Below are 15404 nucleotides of genomic sequence, written 5' to 3'. Positions count from 1 at the left end.
TTTGGGTCAGATCATGATCCCAGGGCTGTGAGATTGAGCCCCATGTCAGGCTCCATGCTGAGCGTGGAACCTGCTAAAATTCTCTCTCTCTCTCAAATAAAAAAAAAATAAATAAAGGGAAAAGTAAAGGGAAGAAAAGGAAAAAATTCCAAGCAAGATAGAGAGTGTAAGGTAAAAAATAAATAAGTAAATAAAAATTCATGCTCCAGAATTAAGAGGTAACTACTGTTATGTCTTGTCTGAATCTTTCTATATCACTCTTTCTTAATGTGTGCTTTGAGATATCAGAAGGGTAGATTTGTCAAGAAACCTGCTGTCCTCATGGGATGAAGTCCTAAGTATTGCTGATCAGCTCAAACACCTGGAAGTTCTCAATCTCAGGTATGAACCCTTGGACGTCCATTTGTCACCTGGTATAAAACTCCTGATCTTTCCTCGTTCCCTCACGACATCGCTGTGGGAAGGAGGGGGGAGACAGCTTACTGGAATTTAAGACTTACTCTAACTTTGTCTTTGACTTAGTATTTAATATTCCTTGGTTATTGTAGTTTTTCAAATGGTCACACGAGGTGACTCACTATAGGGGTGTGTTTTACTTACTTTTAGTCTCTGTGCCCAATGTGGGGCTCCAACTCCCGATCCCGAAATCAAGAGTCACACGCTTTATTGACCGAGCCAGCCAGGTATCCCTTTTTTGGGGTGGGGGGGTGGAATGTGTTTTCCTTTGATTGGCTGGCGTGGGTTGGCCTATTGAGCAAGATCTCCATATTTTTCGTGAGCCTAACCATGAAGGATGGGCCATCTGGAGGAGTTGGTATTTAACTGAAGAATTGGAGAGGTGCTATGAACAGTGCTTGTTGGGGGCACCCTGGCTCACTCAGTCATTGGAGCGTGCAACTCTTGATCTTGGGGTCATGAGTGCGAGTCCCACGCTGGGTGTAGAGATTACTTAATAAAATCTTTAAAAAAAAAAGAAAAAGGTGCTTCTCCATTCTGAAGTTTCTAGCATTTAATTGCTTTAGGAATGAATAATTTCACTGGACTGCTGTTTCATTCAGTTCTGATAAGGATTTTCCATCAAGATACGTGTTTCACTAATGCCATAATTTTCCAGGCCTTTTCAAATTCTTGCTTAGTTTCAATCTCTGAACCTTATTTTCCAAGGCCTCAGCCAGGCATCCCCTTTCATACTCGAGCCAGCTTTACATAGATAGGTGGGTTGTGCCTGGTTCAGGCAGATTCAGTTATAGTAGATGGTCAGGCCTAAATTAATCGTGCTTCAAATAGAGCAAAGGGTGTAAGTTGACCCACAGTGTCTCCTCTTCTGGAAATAAGGGCTAACATGTTTTAATGGTATCTTCTTTCAAAAAGACTGTCGGGGGAGCCAGGGTGGCTCAGTCAGTTAAGCGTCCGACTTCAGCTCAGGTCATGATCTCACAGTTTGTGGGTTTGAGTCCCACACTGGGCTCTGTCTGACAGCTCAGAGCCTGGAGCCTGCTTCCGATTCTGTGTCTCCCTCTCTTTCTGCCCCTTCACTGCTCGTGCTGTCTCTGTTTCTCAAAAATAAACATTGAAAAAAGATTTTTAAGTAAATAAAAAAAAAGACCATCAGGATTGAGTCCTGAGATGAGGATCATGAGAGAAAATTGAAAAGGTGGTGATTTATTTGATCCATCCTAATGGAAAAGAGGGGTTTAGAGACTCTGGAGAAGCAAAATTACAGCCTCAGGTGTAGCGTATCAGTAGGACTGATAGTCTGGACTCCTTTGGTTTTTAATTAATTCCATTTTTTAATAAAATGTTTATTTTGAGAGAGCATGAGCAGGGGGCGGGGTGCAGAGAAACAGGGAAAGAGAGAGAATCCCAAGCAGGCTCCATACTCAGCATAGAGCCCGATGTAGGGCTCGATCCCATGAACCGTGAGATCATGACCTGAGCCAAAACCTAGTCGGACGCTTAGCCGACTGAGCCATCCAGGCACCTTTAATTTCATTTTAAGGTGGAAACAAACCAAACGCGCCTCATATTAAATCCCAAATTGTTGCTTTCTATGACTTTCACTCGGGCCTCCTGGAGAGCAAGCATTCAGCACATTGTGTCTTCTTTTTCTACACAGTGAGAATAAACTACACTTTCCCTCGGTTTCACCATCTCTAGCTGGAACATTTCCTGCACTGAAGGTTTTAGTTCTTAACCGAACAGGAATAACGTGGGCTGAGGTAATCATGTTTCTTTAGTTTACTACCCAGAGATAAGAAATTTTAAATTCTTGGCTTGATAGGCAATTGAGGCACAACTGTGCCTTCGTTTTAATCATATTATCCAAATAATAGGATCCTTTAAACTGCCTCACAGAAAGGAGTTACAAAATTGTTGTAGTGAGGTAGAATTTTCTATCTTGGGATCGGTGTTCTCTCTCTCGGCTCCTTCTGTTTTGTCCTGCCATCGTTCTAGACGGTGGCGTTCCATAATGCTGTGCAGTTCACACAGGCTGAACCTAGAAAGCCCCCAAGTTAGCTGTGGATTGGGCTTTTAGCTTGCTGGGTTTTCCCGCAAGTGCTCCGAGGCGCAGCTGCCGAAAGATTCTCGCATCCTTTTCTTGTTTGCAGTTTGGCTCTTGGAAGCCGCCGTTCATCATATACAGCTGGGCTCGAAAGTGGACTCGGGGGTCCTTCACCCGGCAACGTTTGGGATTTATAGCTGGCACTACTATTTTCTGTTTGAGGTTAACTGACCTCACACACCCAGAATATTCCTTTTTCGAACCAAGTGCAGATAAGTATATCCCCAGCCAAGTGGTTCGTCTATGAAATGCCACCGAGGCACCTCCCTTAGGGACGAATCACCTCTGCCTGGTGCGCCTGTGTCCTAGGGCTCCTTCCTGGTGAGTGGGTTCAGATTGAGCATCAGAACAGGAAGGGCACTTGGAGATGGAGATGCTGGGGATGAAGTGCAAGTGGGGAAATTTAGAAACCATGGTTGCGGAGTACCGTCCAATTAGCGTCTTCTTCGCAAACCCGGGTTGGCATTGAGAATCGAGGACAGGTGGGGACCTCAAGTCCCTTCCTTTTTTGGTTAAGCAAACTGTCCTGTCCGCAAGTCTACTTCGCAGGAGCCTTGTACAGTTCAGGACGCCCCTGGACGGCCCGCTCGTAGCTTAGAGTGCTTGATGTCTACGCGGCCGTGTCATTAGAACACAGCTCTTAACATTTAAGTGTTACCGCCCGTCCACTAGCACTCCTGGCCTGAATTAGAGTCTGCGATGAAATGTCCGTAGGGCACTTTGTTTCCCAAACAGTAACTGAACTGAATTGATGGGGAAGGTACAGTAGTAAACACACAGGAAGGACCAGTAGAGGCTGTTTCGCCCTGACAGGAGTTTCCCTTCTAGGTGCTGCGGTGCGCCCCCGGGTGGCCCGTCCTGGAGGAGCTGTACCTCAAGTCTAACGACATCTCCATTTCAGAAAGGTAACAAGGGTTCATGTCCACGTGTGTGTCACCATTCAGCCATCCTGAATAAACACATGATCTCCATTATACCCATCATCAATTTTATTTATTTATTTTGAGAGAGAGAGTATGGGGGGAAGGGGCAGAGAAAGAGGGAGAGAGAATCCCAAGCGGGCTCCACACTGTCAGCATACAGCCTGATGTGGGGCTTGATCCCACAGACCGTGAGATCATGACCTGAGCAGAAATGGAATCAGACACTTAACTAAGCCACCCAGGCGCCCCCAACATTATTTTTTTTTAAGGATTTGCAAATAAGAATGGGAAAATGCTTATTACTCACAAATTACTCACAGCCCATCGGATTGTAAGCCTTGAATTAAACATATTTGAAGACCAGAACTTTAGTAGCTTCATAGAGATACAGTTAACTTCTGTTTCTAAATGGAGGTTCTAGAGGAAATGCTTTTTACGGATCAAATCCTGCATTGTAGGTAGCACTGTGTGTGTAAGATTGATGTACTGAGTCTATGGAAAAGCTTATTTTCCTTGAGTAAATTAAATACGTTGTCTTGCCTCTTTTGTTGATATCATTAAATTACTATGTGAAATTAAACGTGGGCAAATTTATAATACATTCCCCCAATGAAAGGATTCAAGCTAATGAGACTTCACTGTATGGAACGACTTATTATACAGGTGAATGCAGGTGTTTTTAAGTGAAACTGTTTATTTGGGGATAATTTGAGGTTCACATGCAGTTATAAGAAATAATGCCCAGAGCTCCCCTGTACCCATCACCCACTTTCTCCCATGGGTGCGATACCACAGCCAGGATCCTGACGTTGGTCCATCCACATAGAGGACATTTCCAGCACTGCAAGGGTCCCTCCCTCCTGTTGCCCTTTCACAGTCCTGTCCCCTCGCCTCCTGCTCCCTTTACCTCCTTTACACCAAATGCAGGTATTTTAAAAGCCATGTATCTTTGAAGACAAGTCAGATTAAATTCATGTTGACACACTTTGATTTTCCACACAGGCCGGCGGATGTTCTACAGACGGTCAAGTTATTAGACCTTTCCTCTAATCCATTAATTGATGAAAATCAGCTGTTTCTCATAGCGTATCTCCCCAGGTAATTTGCTCCTAAAATGCCGTTACAGCAGTGCTTAGGAGGTTTTTAGTGAATGGATCGTAGGCTGTGTGTACTTGCTCAGATGGAATTCACACACGAATTCCCTTTGGGAAACTTTTCTCTGAATTTACGTAGAGGAGGTGTTTGCAGACCACATAGTGCGCAGTCTGTGTCTGTACTAGGTCATTGAGGAAAGGGTAATTCGGCCCGGTGCTAATGTCAGAAGTCTTCATTCATTAAACTTACGGAAGTCAGATCATGTCTGTTTGCTCTTGGAGACCTGTTAACACGTGGCACCGCCACGGGCACCAGGAGCAGTTAGGTGACTGGGGAGCCCTCACAACGTAGCATGAACAGTCCTCTCTGCACGCCCTAAACCAGACTCTGTGGTTTCTAAGCATTTCATGGGGCACAAAAACCTAGGGTGGGGGAAGAGCATTACAAATCTAGTCTGGTTGACCGCCTATAGCATTTTATATTGTTCCTTGTAATCAAATTTAACATTTTAAATTTCAGATTAGAACAACTAATCCTTTCTGACGTCGGAATTTCTTCTATACATTTTCCGGATGCAGGAACTGGTATTTGAGATTAACTCTACTCCCCCCGCCCGGTAGCCCATACTTCTGCTCTTTCTTTCACTGCTGCCGTGTGACTTAATTCTCCTTTTTTCCAGGGTGCAAAACATCAATGTTTCCTTCCTTGCAGTACCTTGTAGTAAATGACAATCAGATCTCGCAAGTAAGAGCTTCTTCACAATGTGCACACTGTATCCTCACTTCCACTCTTATGATGGAGTTTGCAGGTTCCTTCTATTAAAAAATACTTTACTTTAAGACTATTCTTTATTAAAGTGTTTAACTTTAATTCCAGTAGAGTTAACATGCAGTGTCCTATTAGTCTCGGGTGTACAATACAGGGATTCAACACCTCCCCACGGGACCCAGTGCTCATCGTGATACGTGTGCTCTTAATCCCCATCACCTATTTCACCCCCACCCCCTTCCCCTCTGGTGACCATCAGTTTGTTCTCTAGAGTTAAGATTCTGTTTCTTAGTTTGTCTCACTCTCTTGTGTTTTCCTTTTGTTCATTTGTTTCTTAAATCCCACGTGAGTGAAATCATAGGGTATTTGTCTTTGACTTGTTTCATGTAACATAATACTTTCTCGCTCCATCCATGTTGTTGGAAATGGCAAGATTTTATTCTTTTTGAGGGTTGAGTAATATTTTACTGTGTGTGTGTGTGTGTGTGTGTGTGTGTGTATACATACACACACATACACACCACGTCTTCTTTATCCAGCCACCTATCGATGGACACTTGGGCTGCTTCCATGATTTGGCTCTTGTAAACGACGCTGCAATAAACATAGGGGTGCATGTATCCCAAAGCTAGTGTTTTTGTATTTTGGGGGTAAAGACCCAGTAATGCGATTACTGGATTGTAGGGAGTTCTGTTTTTAACTTTTTGAGGAACCTCCGTACCATTTTCCACAGTGGCTGCACCAGTTTGCATTCCCACCAGCAATGCACAAGGGTTCCTTTTTCTCCACATCCTCACCAACACTTGTTGCTTCTTGTGGTTTTGATACTAGCCATTCTGACAGGTGTGAGATGATACCTCATTGTAGTTTGGATTTGCATTTCCCTGATGATGAGTGACGTTGAATATCTTTGCTTGTATCTGTTGGCCATCTGGATGTGTTCTTTGGAGAAATGTGTTCATTGCTTTTGCCCATTTTTAATCGAATCACAGTAAAACCTTGGTTTATGAGCATAATTTGTTCCGGAGGCAAGCTATACTCTAAAGCACTCGTATATCAAAGCGAATTTCAAGAACCACTGGCTCGGTTGTGATCATGTGACATTCGGCCTCACGTAGTACTCGTATTGCAAGACGTTGCTCGTTTATCAAGTTAAATTTATCAGAAAAGTTTGCTCATCTTGCGGAACATTCGCAGGACAAGTTACTCACAATCCAAGGTTTTACTCTTTTTTTTTTTTTTTTAAATTTTTTTTTCAACATTTATTTATTTTGGGGACAGAGAGAGACAGAGCATGAACGGGGGAGGGGCAGAGAGAGAGGGAGACACAGAATCGGAAACAGGCTCCAGGCTCCGAGCCATCAGCCCAGAGCCTGACGCGGGGCTCGAACTCACGGACCGCGAGATCGTGACCTGGCTGAAGTCGGACGCTTAACCGACTGCGCCACCCAGGCGCCCCTCCAAGGTTTTACTCTATTTGTCTTTTGGGCGTTCAGTTTTACAAGTTCTTTACATATTCTGGACTCAGCCTTTATTGGATATGTCATTTGCGATGATCTCCCATTCTGTAGGTTGCCTTTTAGTTTTGTTGATGGTTTCCCTTGCTCTGCAGAAGCTTTCTATTTTGCTGTAGTCAAAAGATACTTTAGATTGAAAGAGAAGTGCTTCCTCAGGGTGAAAGTCCTCAGAAAACCCAAAAATATTAACAGAGAAATTAGTTTAATTCACCCGTCAGCAGACGGTCATTTTACACGGCACAGTTCTAGAGTAAAAGCGCACGGTCTTCTTAGTGGGTGCTTGGCGCATGATGAGATCCAGTGCCTCCGATTGGAACTGGAGATTCATGCTTTTCTCTGGCTAGTTCAAATCATCTAGGAAAGTAGCCTGAAACATGCTTAGATTCACGTATTTTTTCCGTTGGGTTTCAGTGGTCATTTATCAACGAGCTGGATAAGTTACAGAGTCTGCGTGCTCTGTCCTGCGTAAGAAACCCCCTGACGGAAGGAGGCAGCGGACCACAGACCACACGCCAGTTCATCATCGCCAGAATCGGTCAGCTGAAGACCCTGAACAAATGTGAGGTGGGCGCTTAGTAGCACGATGAGGTATTTTGTGGTTGGTTGGTTGAGAGAGCGCATGTGAGTGCGTGAATGAGAGAAGGGCAGAGAGAAGGAGAGACGGATCCCAAGGAGGCTGCACGCTGTCAGCACAGAGTCCTGTACGGGGCTCGACCTCACAAACCATGGGATCCGGACCGGAGCCAAGATCAAGAGTCGGACGCTTCACCGACTGAGCCACCCGGGCGCCCCTGAATCTTGTAAAGGGTTCAGACGTAGCTTTTCCCCCATCTGGTAAAATACTACCCTTGTGCGGTACTAAGAAGTCTTTCTTTCCGACTCCTCGGGAGGCGGCGTTACTCGGGTGAGGACAGAAGTTGCCTAGCTGCCCCTTGAGGAGGGGCGGGGGATTCTGGGCACTTGCTCCTTTTCCTGAGGGGGCAGAGGCAGACGGGACACAGAACCGCAGAGCCTGTCCTCTCCTCAGCGATTGCCCAGGTGGGGCCGCTCGCCTGTGGTGTCAGCGCCCCCAGGGGCCCAGGGCACCTGCCGCAGCCCACACGCCGGCAGGTGGACAAATACTCTCATGAAGAAAAGCGTAAGACCGAAACTGGTTTTTCTTCTTCAGTAAACTCTTGAATTCTGTCCGTGTTAGCGAGGAAAGGTAAAGCCATACGAAGCGTTGTCCCTCTCGATGTGATTATTCTGTGTGTGTGAAGAGTGGAGGAAGGACAGGGTACAAAATGCAAACACTCACTAGAAGAACACTTTAACGGGGGCGCCTGGCGGTTCAGTTGGTGGCTCAGCGGAGCCGGCTTCTTTCGGCTCAGGTCACGATCGCCTGGGTCATGAGTTCGAGCCCCGCGTCGGGCTCTGTGCTGACAGCTCGGAGCCTGGGGCCCGTTTTCAGATTCTGTGCCTCCCTCTCTCTCTGCCCCTCCCCCTTGTTTATGAGCTCTCGAAAATAAACATTAAAAAAAAAAAACCACCTTAACAGACCTGTTTTTATTCACATTAATATAGATTCTACCAGAGGAAAGGCGTGGGGCTGAGCTTGATTACCGAAAAGCATTTGGAAATGAATGGAAAAAGGCTGGCGGACATCAGGATGCAGACAAAAACAGGCCAAATGAAGCATTTCTTGCAGCCCATCCCAGATACCAGTCGCTCTGCCTGAGTACGTACATGAGGCCCGGAGCCTTCCCCGCGCGGCGACCCCCACCCCCCTCCCTGCCAGCGGCCTTGCAGCTAGAACAGCTGGGGAGCAAAGGGGACCCTCGGTGCCACCGTTTTTCTCCTCTGGGTCTCTACGTACTCCTCTGCATAGCTGACGGGTGCTTTCCTGGGGCCGCTCCAGCGAGTCGGGAGCAAGAATTAAACCGCTGCCTTTAGGAAAGAGAAGCAGGCAGGAAGCTGGGAAAGGGCGTGCGCTCCCGGAAGAGAGAGGTCGGCATTCGGGACGGAAAGCAGCTGTGCGTGGAAGTTCTCGCGTCTGCGTGCTCACCCGACTCCCTGCTCGAGGAGGCAGTACTCTCCCTCCTTTAAGGGGGGCAGGAGGCACTCCAGCGTATCTCGACTCGGGTTGTACTGAGGGCATTTTAATTTAATTTTTTTTTTTTAATTTACATCCAAATTAGCGTATAGTGCAACAGTGATGTCAGGAGTAGATGCCTTCGTGCTCCTTAACCATTTAGCCCATCGCCCCTCCCACACCCCCTCCAGGAACCCTCAGTTTGTTCTCCATATTTATGAGTCTCTTCCGTTTTGTCCCCCTCCCTGTTTTTATATTTTGTTTCCTTTCCCTTACGTTCATCTGTTTTGTCGCTTAAAGTCCTCATGTGAGTGAAGTCATGATTTTTGTCTTTCTCTGACTAATTTTGCTTAGCATAATACCCTCTAGTTCCATCCATGTAGTTGCAAATGGCAAGATTTCATTCTTTTTGACTGCCGAGTAATATTCCACTGTATATATATACCACATCTTCTTTATCCATTCATCCACCGATGGACATTTGGCCTCTTTCCATACTTTGGCTATTGTTGATAGTGCTGCTATAAACATTGGGGTGTGTGTCCCCAGAAACGTACTGAGGGCATTTTAAAAATTAAGGGGCGCCCGGGTGGCTCAGCCGGTTAAGCATCTGACTCTTGGTTTCGGCTTGGGTCGTGGCCTCACGGTTCGTGAGTTGGAGTCCCATGTCGGGCTTTGTGCGGACAGTGTGGAGCCTGCTTGGGATTCTCTCTCTCTGCCCCTCCCCTGCTCACTCTCTCTTGGTCTCTCAAAAATAAGTAAACTTAAAAAAACACACAGATGTCAAGGTAGAATCTGGGCATTGGCATTTAAGCTCCCCAGCTAATTCTAACGTCCAGGAAAGTTCAGTCGAGTGCACGGTACTTGCTCAGCGCTCTGTCCTGAGAGCTCCCGTGTGCATGTCCCCTACTGGTTTGGGCACTGGGAACACAAGGTACTTCCTCACCCTCGCCAGCCTGGGTCCTCAGGCACTGAAGCCATGACTTCATGATTCTTAGTCCCTGATGTAACTTTCCATTTTGTTTTGACTTCATTATTATTCCAAATTTCACTTTTATGTGATTTTCTTTTTTTTTTTTTTTTTTTAATATATATTTCCTAATGCAAGAAGCTCACCGCATAAGCGCTTCAGGCTGGAACATGATCTTTGAGGAAGAAAAGCTGCCTATGGGAATTGCTTTCAAATCACTCTATTAGCTGGCCCAATTTCCTGGCCACCTTAGGTGAATTCTGCAGCACTTGGGGGAGGTGACGGGAAGGGAAGATTCTAACGCATTCCTATGCCTACGGCCCAGTATTTCACGGCTGAGAACGCTATGAGACAAAAGCACAGATACTTGAGGGTATTTCTAGAAATGCGGTCTCTGGTTGGCCCAGCAGAAGTTGGAGCAGGAAGGCTCCAGCTTTTCTGATGTCCTCCTATGGGATCCCCTTCCCAGGCAGGGGGAGGTGCTGAGCGCCCAGCCTGGTGTCGCGCACTCTGGCCGACACTCGAAGGTGTCCCGTGAGCTGTGTCCCAGATGGCACCAGGCTCCTCTCTCAGGACCCAGAATGCGAGGGAACGGTTAGCAAAGGTGAAACTTTGAATAAAAAGTGTCCTAAGTGTCTGAAAGCCCAGCCTCCTCTTGCCAGCTCGAGTCGGGGCGCCGTCTGTGAGGATCAGTGATGGAGGGTCCCAGGCTTGCAAGCAGTTGCGTCCACCCTTCCTAAAAATAAACAAGCAAACCAGTAACTGGATAAAAGGACCCTGCTGCCAGGTTAGCGTGGCAGCCGCTGCGAGGTTTATCCCCGAAGGGAAAAGGCTATGCAGACACTTACTGTTTGTATTTTTGCTTCCGGTGGCTTAAGGCTTATCACTCATCCTTTTTTATTTCTTCTTCCGCAGAATATGGTGCACCTGAAGACGGGGAACTCAAAACACGACAGCCGTTTTTGCTCAAAAACCAGCTACTAAGTAAGAACCTCACACTCAAAGACCGCGTATTTGTATTCGCGTCCTTAGGCGCGGAAACAGATAGTGATGAGCTAATAGGGATTGTTTCTCTTAAGTAAGTACTAAGTGAGTACTTCAGTTTTTAGAGAAATGATGAATTCTCAAGCCTATCTAACTTCTTATATTGGGGGGGCGCCTGGGTGGCTCGGTTGAGTGTCCGAATCTGGCTCAGGTTATGATCTCACGGTTCATGGGTTTGAGCCCCGCGTCAGGCTCTGTGCTGACAGCTCGGAACCTGGAGCCTGCTGCGGATTCTGTCTCCTCCTCTCTCTGTCCCTTTCCCACTCATGCCTGGTCTCTCTCTCTCTCGAAAATAAACATTTTAAAAGAATTTTAATTCTTACATTGGACATTTTGGCAATTCTCATGCTTTCAATTCACCTAATGGTGTTATAAATGGGCAGTATGTGAGAAGTGAGTGGACCTGTGATTTGTAAATTTGTGACTTTTCTTACACTGGAACACACAGCCAAATTCTCAGGAAAGGACTATTAAGGGGAGAAGGGATGGCATTAGAACGTTGGTCCAGCCATTTTTGTTGTTGTTAGTAATTCTGTGAAGTATTAACAGAAGGGATTTTCAACATCGGTAAGACCCTTTACTAGGATTTGAGCCAAGCTGTACTGAACAGCCATTATCATTTGTCAGCTGCTGTTAACGTGTGTGTGTAATTTAAATCCTTATTACAGTAGGTCTCAGTCACTCTCTTTCCTTTTTTCCTTCAAGCACTGAAGATAAAATATCCTAATCAGGTTGATCAGAAAGTCACAGAAAAACAACTGCCAGGTAAGAAAAACAGGCTTTTCCACTCGTTGCGCTTATGAATTGCTGGCCTAGGAGTTGGCTGGAAGCAAAGTGTCGGAACTTCTAGAGTTGATAGGTTTTCACTAATCTTTTATGATCTAAAATACAACTAATCGTGCCAGCATCCTCGTCCTCCCCCCCCCCCCCCCCCCCCCCGCCCCAACCCCTTCCCGGAAGCCTGAGTCTCCTGTAACCATATCAGCTTATCTAGGAAAGTCCTGTTAAACCAGAAGCCCCTGCGTACATTTACATCTTCAGCCAAAGTCATTAGTGCTGGACTGGCTTGGCCTTTCCTGCATCCACCTCGGTTTAGTTCTCAAATTGTTGCTCTGGTCCAGAGAGACTGTTTCACCGGGCTTGAGGTCCGTCTCACCATCCCTTCGTAAAACAGGAAATGTGTCTTAGTGACCCGAACTGTGAATTATTTGGACATCTGTGACTTCTCATACGCTCGACTCCTTACCGATCGAGAGTCCCTGTGGAAAGTTTAACGGAAACACTGAAATGGTTTTCTTTTGGAAAAGCTACTTCGGAACTCTGTCTAAACATTAGTGTTGCTGGAACTGAATTCATTTTATTCCGAAAATACTTCTGTGTCAACAAACTAGATTGCTCTAAGTGACCTTAAACTTAGAAAAAATTACAGCCCATCTTTTGAGTATACTGTGAATTCTCAAGATTAACTTGATTCAGAGTTAAATAGTAATATCAACAGGTTAAATTTAGAACAGTGAGGATTTGCCCAAGAAATGGAATGTAGATCACCATAAATGACTCTAGTAAAAGACTTTTCTTTGTTTGCCTGTCGGTGCAGTCAATTCACATTTATTTTTAAATTAATTTTTTATCAAATCCCACAAGCTCACAGTATCGCTTATGGAAGGGTTTGTACTCACAGGGGTACCTTTCTGACTGGTAACTGTCATTTAATACCAGTATTACTCCATTTTCCTTAGCAGTCTAACTTCTGTTCCTGTGATCTGTAATTCTGCTGTTAGATCACCATGAATTCAAAGTAGTGGCTCCCCTTTGGTTATTCTGTTTTCAGACTTAAGTACTGTCGGTAAAGACACTCATGGGGACAGACCAGTGAGAGACCCAGAGCTTTTTGTTAATGTAGTAGGCTTTGGATCGTGTTTGTTTTTCCCTTTACTTTCCAGATCCATAAAATCAACTCCTGGGGAGGTTATTACTGAGGAATATTTGCTCAAGAATGTTGTCAGCCCTGAGTTCAGCTTTCTGTTCAAGGGCTTCTTTGGGGAAGGGCACCAAGCTCCATCCGTCAAGGACTGTGGCTGGGTGTGCGTGTGACTGTGGCTCTAGGCCGATGGCGACAGTGTGGCCTCACCCTCTCCTCTTCCACCCTCTATACCTGTGTCCCAGTTCTTCTGAGATGCGGTTCCCCCTGGAACACCCACCATGTTCATGCACTGATTTGTATTCATCTTCAGATGGACCCAGCAGAGAGCAGAATCATCCATAGAAATTATATGTAATACTTACTGCTTCAAGCAGTACAGAATCTGAGTCCTGTGTTCTCGAAACCTGGCAGCAAGCCAGCAGATTACAACAGTTCTTGCTATTGATTTTTACGCCACATGCTGCCACTGTTCAACCACCAACATAACTGATCTTCAAAACGTGATAAATAAGGAAATGTAAAGGACTGCAACATCGTCTTTTGCCCATACGTATGGGTATACGGTACGACCGAGCATTCTACCTTGTGGCACTTGTGATGGTAGAATTAAAAACAGATGTTCACCGGTGGAGAAATAAGTGGTTGAGTAAGTCTGGGCCACGCGTGGCCGTATCACGGATCTTTAAAGAGAATGAAGTAGGTCTAGAGCCGCACTGTCCAGGATGGCCGCCACGAGCCACCATTTAAATGCATTAAATTGAAATCATAAAATTCAGTTCCTGAGTCGTACTCCCCGCACTTCAGGTGCTCACTAGCCACGCAGCGGCTGTGCTGGGCTGTGCAGGTCTAGAGGAACTGGCGTGAAGAGATGAAAGATGGACCACTGCAGGTGAAACCTGTCCATCCTTCTAGAAACGGAGGAACGCCTGGAAGTGTATACCTGTTAAGCTTAAAAAAAATTTTTTTTAGTGTTCTATTTTATTTTTTGAGAGTGCACGAGCAGAGGAGCAGCCGAGGGAGAGGGAGACACAGAATCCGAAGTGGGCTCCAGGCTCTGAGCTGTCAGCACAGAGCCCGACGTGGGGCTCAAACTCACTAACTATGAGATCATGCCCTGAGCTGAGGTCGGACGCTTGACCGACTGAGCCACCCAGGCGCCCTACCCGTTAAAATTCTAACAGTGGTCATGGGGAGGCACAGGGACAGTTAACCATCTCTACGTTTTCTAAATGTGAAGACAATCGTGTTACTTTCACATTAAAAATGGTATTGTTATTTAGAGCATTACATGCAAATTGCTGTTTTTCTAAAGACACAGTGCGAGTAGGCAGATTTCTTCTTAGGACTGTTTTGTGACCAAACTTTCTGTTTCTGATGTGAGTTAGGAATGTGTCTTCCCTGTTGCTGTGGAGGAGTTAACCCATCGCTGATCACCCTCCAAACAAGGAAAGCCGGTCCACCTAAGGCTTTTGAAAGGACAAGATTATCTACACAGGTTCACACGTAAAAGAACAAGTTACGTTCATTAAAATTACAAGTGTCAATTAAGTGTTTATATTCAACACATAAATAAGGCCAGTTTTTATTCTAAAATAAAGATAACATTTATTATGACAAGTTGCATAAAAACACACACAGCTTTTACAAAAATCATTTTTGATAGAAAAATATTTGAATACATGTGATATTTGTAGGAACACCACACTATTGCTGTACCTCCAGCTAAAGCTTCAGAGAAACTATTTCTCATCACCAAAATATCCAGTATTTACCACAACCCATCTTTGGAAAGAAGTTCATAGCGTTTTCTGAACCAAAGCATTTGCTCATTGAGTAAATCCCCCTCGCATGTCAAGCGCATTTACACGTCATAATCCCCACAGACTGGGCGCGCTCGAAGGGAGTCTATAGACCACTTGGGCCTCCCTCACTCCCCAGGGAGGAAACCAAGGCAGAGGGACGGACAGACGTCCTCGGGGCGCCCCGCCCCAGCGTTCTCTCAGCCATCCAGAAGTGAGTGATCACAGAGGTTTAGGAAGGTCAGGGTTTTACTCACATTTACTCCTCTGTGCAGAGAATAGGATTTCCGGTTTCTTCAGAGTAAGGAGGAAATATTAAACACCACTGAGATGGTAATGAAAAGCCATTGTCAAGGGCACTTGGGTCAAACATTGGCTCCGTTTCCCACAGCTTCCCGAATGTCCAGTAGGTGGTGTGGACCCGGCTCTCGCCGCCCCGGGGCAGGTGAGCCTTTCCCTAATGACGGAACACTGAGTCACTGCGACTGTGGGCTTGTCACGTGAGCTCGTTTTACACGGAACTGTTATTCAAGGGAACTGAGGGTGTGTCTTTTGACAGATTCCATGACCATTCAGAAGGTGAAGGGACTGCTGTCACGTCTTCTCAAAGTTCCTGTGTCAGAACTTCTGCTGTCCTACGAAAGTCCCAAAGTAAGTTGCCCAGCGAAACGCAGAGTCAAGCTTAGGTCCCCGCCCCACCGTAAGACATGTCATTCAGCTGGGGCTTTTG

General features: G+C 45.8%; 1 protein-coding gene across 4 annotated transcripts in view; it reads left to right on the top strand.

Moving 5' to 3' along the window:
- The window catches only part of TBCE (tubulin folding cofactor E), a 92316-nt gene that overhangs the window by 74979 nt on the left and 1933 nt on the right, over positions 1 to 15404 (top strand). For all 4 annotated transcript variants that reach the window (XM_047088616.1, XM_047088617.1, XM_047088618.1 and 1 more), the window contains 11 exons: positions 282 to 381; positions 2117 to 2219; positions 3392 to 3468; positions 4489 to 4584; positions 5101 to 5165; positions 5261 to 5325; positions 7278 to 7430; positions 8430 to 8583; positions 10823 to 10891; positions 11657 to 11716; positions 15234 to 15325. In XM_047088616.1, the coding sequence (XP_046944572.1) occupies positions 282 to 381; positions 2117 to 2219; positions 3392 to 3468; positions 4489 to 4584; positions 5101 to 5165; positions 5261 to 5325; positions 7278 to 7430; positions 8430 to 8583; positions 10823 to 10891; positions 11657 to 11716; positions 15234 to 15325 (1034 nt within the window). The remainder of the gene's footprint in view (positions 1 to 281; positions 382 to 2116; positions 2220 to 3391; positions 3469 to 4488; positions 4585 to 5100; positions 5166 to 5260; positions 5326 to 7277; positions 7431 to 8429; positions 8584 to 10822; positions 10892 to 11656; positions 11717 to 15233; positions 15326 to 15404) is intronic.

The sequence above is a fragment of the Lynx rufus genome, unplaced genomic scaffold (assembly GCF_022079265.1).
Source record: "Lynx rufus isolate CCGP_SWC_20201006 ecotype Redwood Valley unplaced genomic scaffold, mLynRuf1.p SCAF_25, whole genome shotgun sequence".
In the NCBI taxonomy this organism is placed as follows: domain Eukaryota; kingdom Metazoa; phylum Chordata; class Mammalia; order Carnivora; family Felidae; genus Lynx; species Lynx rufus.
Note: the sequence above shows the minus strand (reverse complement) of the source record. Positions and strands in the feature narration are given on the sequence as shown.